Below are 7,308 nucleotides of genomic sequence, written 5' to 3' on the forward strand. Positions count from 1 at the left end.
CTAGAGTTGAATCTTCAGCTCTTTTAATTCTGCCATCGACATGCGATAAGGAGCTTTTGATATAGGTTGTGTGCCAGGTTGGGTTTCAATGGTGAATTCGATTTCCCGATCAACCAGAATACTGGGTAGCTCTTCAAGAAAAACATCCGGGAACTCTCGTATTACGGGGATCGCATCAACGGTGGGGGCCTCTTTTTGTGTATCGATCACATAACAAATATAACCACCGCAACCTTTTCTTAGAAGTCGTTGGGCTGTCATGGAGGATATAATACAAGAAGGGTTAGAAACTCCAGCCCCATCAAAGACAAGTTCGGGTTGGTTTGGTAACCTGATGAAGACCTTTTTGGCTTTACAATCAATAGAGGCGTGGTTGGCAGGCTACCAATACATACCTAAGATCACATCAAAGTTCCCAATGTGGAGAGGAATCAAGTTTACATATAAGGTTTTGCCTTTTAAGAATATAGCACAAGATCTGTATACATCTGTACTACAAGTAGACTTACCAGAAAGAAAAGACACAGACAATATATATCCTAATGGTTCGGGTGTTGATGCCCACATGGAAGCAAAGTGTGGTGCAACAAAAGAATGAGTTAACCCAGAGTCAATGAGGACATGAGCTAAATGGCCACAGACAAAAAGTGTACATGTCACCGCATTTTCAGTAACTTCTGGTTTTCTAGGTACCAAGGCGAAAGCCCGTCCTTGGCGTTTTTGGTCATTCCTCTTTCCTCCAGGTCCTGCGGGTTTCTTGACTGGGCCAAAGAGGCTGGTTATAGGATTAGTCAGCTTTGGACAATCCCTCAGCAAGTGGCCAACTTGACCGTATTTAAAACATACTCTTGTGTCTCGATGGCATTGTCCCTAATGAGCCTTCCCATCCAATCTTGCTTCAAATTTTCTTTCTTTTCGAGTTTCGCTGGGGATGACATATGTTGTAAACCTAGCGAGTTTAGTGAACTTGCTCTCATATTCAGCCACCGTCATGGTTCCTTGCTTTTGATATATGAATTCGGATGCCTTTTGTTCCCGCAATGAATCTAAGAAGTATTTTTCGTAGAATACTTCCAAAAATCTTGCCTAATTCGTAATTTCTTCTTTGGCCAGAGTGAGAAGCCACCATTCTTATGCATTGTCTTTGAAAGTGAAAGTGGCGAAAGTTACCTTTTTTGTCTTTCGGTGCATGGTAGGGTACGAAAAATCTTTTCCATATCTTTAACCCAAGCATCTGCTACCATTGGGTCTGGGCTGCCGGTAAACATAGTGGATTTCAAATCCTGGAACTGTTTTATGGTAACCGGCTCTTCTCACCGTTCCGGCATCCCATTGTTGATGTTAGTCTGTAAGGCTTACAAAAAGCTAGTAACCGCTCTTTCCATTATTTTTTCCATCGATTCAGTGCCACTGATTGATGACTCGCTTCCGTTACCATTATTGGCCATTCTACAAAGTAATAAACGAGGCATTACATTCACAACGCAACATATATATAAGCATGTGTAACGCAATCTATATTTATGTAAAATGCCAACTTTACATTTCTTTACAATTCATATTACAGTAGTCAGAATATGTAAGTGTCTCATCCTTGTGGTAAACAAAAACAAAAAGACAATAGAAAAGGGATTAGAACACATCATGGCCAGCATACAAAAAGATTTTCTTCTACTCAAATCTAGAGTTGTGGGTCAAATGGGCCGAAAAACCGTGAGAAATAGTGTTGCATAAAAAGCTAAAATTCCCACCCTAACTGGACTACACCAAAACACATCCATGCTGTTTGGACTGTGAAAATGGGGACGGATTGTATATATCCCAAGAATGCTCGGTCGATAATCTAGCCGGGTGTCTCAATATATGACAAGTCATTATTAAAGTCAACATTTTGAATATTAATTATCTCTAGCGGGTTAGGGACTGTGGTGAAAATATAGTCCTCAAGGTACATATTCCCCCTTCTGGCCACAAAATCTGGGAGTAGAGGGCCTATAATATAGTGTGGGTGGTCATGTCCAGGGACAACGCCAAGGACACGAGATGGTCCAAGAAAACGTCTGCGTGTATCGACAAGGCTGTGCCTCCATAGTAAATGTGGAACATCCGTAGGATCAGCGTGGATTTAAAACTGGCCGACACATCAACTGGGCAAGGCCTGGGTACAGTCCTCTGAATCTCCCCAACCCTCAGGTGAGGCGGGGGTTGGGTGCCCAGCTAAAATATCATCTAAATTAATGGCCTGGAGCTTATCCCAAAACGCATCATCAAGATTAATCTCTGACATTCCTACAACACCAGAATAAATGTGAGATTTTACGCAAAAGGACTAATGTTGCAGGTAAATATTTTTCATTTTATTATGTTTATTTAGCTATATAGATTTATTTATAACTTTTCGAACTTCCTGATCAAATTAAAATTGTTTTTTTTTTGAACCATTACTCTGATACCACATTTGTCACGACCCAACCCCAGTGGCTTAAGGTTGGAATCGCAACTTACTAACTCATTCTATTTGTAGCAAATTAAACTACGCAAGCGGAAATAAAAATAATTAAATAAGAAATTACTCCATTTTACTATTTTAACAAGATAAAATGCATTTATAGGGCTTTTATTATTTTATTATTCAGTGACCGGTTCCGAGTAGAACACAAGAGAGCAAAAAATATAAAAAAGAAAATAAAGACAAAATAGTGGTTCAACATCAATCCACGTGCATGTTCCATTTCGTGAGGTTATGGGTTTCCCTTATATCTCGTCACCTGAAAGGATAACAGCTATAAGCACATAGCAGTGTGAGAAATATTATGCCAAGAGGATAGAGAATACAAAATAACCATGGATAGTTAGTTAAGTCAAAACATTTACATAACTCAATTTGGTAAATAAATCATTTAAGTGACATAAACTGAAATACGGAAATTATATAAATAAATAACCATAACCACGGTACCGAACAGAACAGAACAGAGGTTATGGAAATGACAATCAGAACAGAGGTCAATGGATCCATGAAAAACAAAGGACCACAAAGTTGCCAAACAGAGTCAATGGTTATTTAAGTCCCCCAAGGCGTGAGACTCCCGTGGTGGTACTTACAAAACATATTTGTTTATAAGGTCATAGTCAAATATTCTTTAAAATTTAAACAAACATATCCATGGGTTTCATTTAAACAAATAGAGTTTAGAAATTAATCGGCGTAACTGAAATATTTTTAAAACATAACTTGAATTAATATAACTTATAAAATATAACTTGTATAAAATAAATATAGTAAGCCAAAACATACGTAAAATATATTATGGTAATTTAAAGTATAATATAACGCACCTTAATATTGATCATTAGCCTTACTCCACCATCACAACCTTCCTACTTATGTGCATCTCTTCTTTTTTTTTTTTTCCTTTCTTTGTTTGCTTTCCACAAGTTGATCCACTCCTCCCTATTTATAGGGAAGTAAAACCTTTATTTGGCCAACATGTGACCAACCCGAATCATCCCACAGATTTGTTTCATAACTCACCTGGATTTGCTCATTACTAACATAGATTTATAGTTATCTTAATAAATATTTAAGATAATTATACTTTGGCCCAATTTCCTTGCATAACTATATAAATAAATTAATTTATAATTAAATTACACTTTATCGTATACCAACAGAAAATTAATTATTTATTTTACTACTGCACCCACTATTATTATTATTGTTATCAATATTATTATTTATTTACTCTTACTTTTATATATATTTATTTACTATCTTTAACTCTAATTTGACCCAACTAGTATTATAATTTCATATTTCTATTAATTTCGCCCCAAATAATAATCTCTAATTAATCTCATATTTGATAATTCAATGTCAAATTAGATTCTGTATTTATTATTATTTATTTAATAATATATTATCCAAATTAGATTCTGTATTTATTATTATTTATTTAATAATATATTATCACATACATTCACAATTATATATAACTATAAGTATTTATGTGGCATTTGATTAAACATTCAGGGTGTCACAATCAGTTTGGGCTAAAATAGTCATATAAGACAAAATAAGCTATTTTAGCCAAATGTGACAAAATGTCACATTCAACTCATAATCATTTTATTTTTTTCTTTCACAAAAGTCAATGAAAGCCACAAAATCTATCCCAAACGAGACTTTTTAGCCCCAGGTTAAAATAGTTAAAAAATTAAAAAACTAAAAATCAGCCCACATCTCAAACGAATCCTGAATAATGTTAGGGATGTTAATAAGGGAAAATTAGTGAGGAGTTGAATGTTGAATTTGTTTTTTAAATTAATGATAAAGTTTATAAATGTTAATTATTAAAGTCATAAATCTTTTCATTTTATGTAATTATTTTTAAAAAATTGGTCTGATTTTTAATTTCTCCTATTAATAAACATACTAACAAAATGTTAACTAGGCACAATGTTAGGTGCTTCACCTTAAATGGAGTATATTTGTTGATATAATTTGTTAGTGTGTCTATCATTATTGTAAACAAGTCATTTATTTATTTATTTATTTTTATGTATTTTATCACTAGATGCAAAAGTAGTGACAAAATGTTAACTTATGTTTGGCATAGGTTTTTCAGACTATTTTAGTCATAAAAAAATAAAATATTTTAAAAAGTTAAGACAAAATATCACATCTAAATCATAATTAATCTATTTTTTCTCTCACAAAATTTTTTATGTATTTTATCACTAGATGCAAAAATAGTGACAAAATGTTAACTTATGTTTGGCATAGGTTTTTCTGACTATTTTAGTCATAAAAAAATAAAATATATTAAAAAGTCAAGAATTTTAATATATTAAAATATTTTAATATTAAATATGTTAAAATATATTAAAAAGTTAAAATGTTCATTTCAAACGAGACTTTTTAACTTCAAATTAAAATAGTTAAAAAGTTAAAAGGTTAAAAAATTAACCCATATCTCAAACGAAGGCACAATGTTAGGTGCTTCACTTTAAATGGAGTATATTTGTTGATATAAATTTGTTAGTGTTTTTATCATTGTTGTAAACATTTATATGAAGAGTATTGTTAAACATAAACAAGTTTTTTTGTTCTTTTATATATATATATATATATATATATATGTTTTTTATCACTAGATGTACAAATAGTGACTTAGGTTATGTTTGGCAACACCAAGGATTTGTTTGGAAACAACTTTTTTTTTAACTTGATTTTTTAGTTAATTTAGCCTAACTAAATTAGTTGCGTTTGGAAAGAATTTTTTAACTTTTTTTGATTATTTTATTTTTTGTGAGAGAAAAAATAAAATAATTATGATTTAAATGTGATATTTTATCTTATTAACCCTTTTTTTTTTTATCATTTTATATTTTTTTAGGCCCAACCAACTTTCAACCAACTTCTCCAATGAGAATTTAAAAAGTCTTCTTTTTTTTAGCAAATTTTTTAGTCTAGCCAAATGTGAAAAGTAAAATAAACTTTTTTGTGCCTTCGTTTGGCACGTGGATTGGTTTTTTGATTTTTTAATTATTTTATCTTCGGGTTAAAAAATCTCATTTGAGATACGTTTTTTGGATTTTTTGACTTTTGTGAGAAAAAAAATAAAATGATTATAGGAGAAATTCTATTTTCATACACTTACTTAGCTCAGTGTATGCATTTAATAAATTATTATTTTAATGACAATTATACCCTAAAGTAAAATGACTATAATGGACATCCACCTACACTCATAATATTATATCAAAATATTATCTGTACATCTCTTTTAAAAACTCAATATACATTTTTTGAGTAAAAAAAAATTGAATCCTAATTTCTCCATTGTTCTTTCATTATTTCTCACTTTACTTGCTACACACTCTATACCTCTTTACATAAATATTTGAAATTATCATCAACTATATAGAACTTGATTTCATTTTTGCGTTACAATGCTAAAAATAATAAGGAAAATATGAAAATAGAGTCATTGAAGTACAATTTCTAGTTTTAAAAAAATCATTTTTCCGATTACATATATCAGTCATATCTCTGTATTGATTTTTAATTGTTGAGGTTCCACCTTCATTTTCATTGATTGAACAGAGCCCAAAAAAAACTCACTGATGTTGCTGACACGATCTCTTCTCTTCTTCTTTTTCTTTCCTCCATGTCGTCGTGATCCCTCTCTCGGTGCCGCCATCGCAACCTCCCACGACAACCAACCCCTGTTGTTCTCTTAACTTTTAATAAACCACTCGTTTGTCTGTCATTTATTTTTTTCTATGCTTCAATATTTAATCCATATAATTTTCAATAAGTGTGTGGGAGGAGGGTGGTGTGTGTATAATATTAGTGAAGGGTATAATTGAAATATTTAGTGTGCGGATTGAGAAGGATAAGTAATAATTAAATTAATAAGTGTGCGTACTGAGAAATGATGTGCACTAGTGTGTGGAAATAGAATTTCCTTGATTTTGGATCAAATGTAACATTTTATTCTATATGACAAAAATAACTAATTTTGTCTTATATGACTATTTTAGCCCAAAGTAATATTCCAAACATAGCCTGTGTTTAAATTGTTTATCTTCTAAATATATGACTAGTCTAAAATTCATACGCATACCGAATATTTCTTCCATTGAATAAAACATATTTTAATGTAATCAATTTTTTTTGTTTGATAAGCATTAATCAAAGTCCATGTTTCTAATTATTTAAGTCCTCGTTTGGTAAATATTTTGGGGTTAAAAAAATATAAAAAGATAAAATAAGCTATATAAGTCAATAAGACAAAATGTCACATCCAAATCATAATTATTACATTTTTTCTCTTATAAAAGTAAAAAAAAAAAACCTAAAAATAAAAAACAGATAAAGCTAAAAAAATCAGATTAAAAAAGTTTCAACACAAAAAAATTAACTATCGTAACTAATGCCAAACGAAACTTAAGATTTTTTTTTTCTCTTCTGTTTTTTGAAAAGTACAATTCATTGGTTAGGGTTACATCTTGCACAACCCAAGCTTAGCCTGAACTCTTTAGGGATGTTTTGGAAAGATGGTAAAAAATAATTTTTTGACTTTTAACTAAACTTTTGACTTTTTTAGACAAGTGATTTGGAAAGTTGATAAAAAGTTATTTTTGACTTTTTTATTAATATTTGTTTATGATATCAAATCACAATAAAATGATCAAACTACCCCCATTCAATTTAAAATATTTACAATTTCATTCATGTAGCATATTTTGACCCATGATGGATAGAATTGTAATTTCACTAATGGCTGAAACCAACTTTTT

The 7,308-nt window shown here is 31.0% G+C and overlaps 1 protein-coding gene across 1 annotated transcript; it reads right to left on the bottom strand.

Annotated features, from left to right (window-relative positions):
• On the bottom strand, nucleotides 1-6,206 carry LOC145822213 (uncharacterized). The gene is made up of 4 exons (XM_082918822.1): nucleotides 6,128-6,206; nucleotides 2,167-2,289; nucleotides 487-761; nucleotides 1-381 (listed from the first exon to the last, which is right to left on the bottom strand). Exons 1-4 carry the CDS (start codon nucleotides 6,204-6,206, stop codon nucleotides 1-3), a joined length of 858 nt encoding a protein of 285 aa, XP_082774948.1.
• Nucleotides 6,207-7,308: the final 1,102 nt, after the last annotated feature.

The sequence above is a fragment of the Camellia sinensis genome, chromosome 1, assembly GCF_055761805.1.
Source record: "Camellia sinensis isolate YWXY chromosome 1, ASM5576180v1, whole genome shotgun sequence".
Lineage (NCBI taxonomy): Eukaryota > Viridiplantae > Streptophyta > Magnoliopsida > Ericales > Theaceae > Camellia > Camellia sinensis.

Coding starts and splice junctions, on each gene's coding strand:
- LOC145822213 (XM_082918822.1), bottom strand. CDS start 6,206: ATGGCGGCACCGAGAGAGGGATCACGACGACATGGAGGAAAGAAAAAG. Junction 762..2,166: donor TTGGGGAGATTCAGAGGACT/GTACCCAGGCCT, acceptor TCTTTGGCCCAG/TCAAGAAACCCGCAGGACCT. Junction 382..486: donor AGTCTACTTGTAGTACAGAT/GTATACAGATCT, acceptor ATGTATTGGTAG/CCTGCCAACCACGCCTCTAT.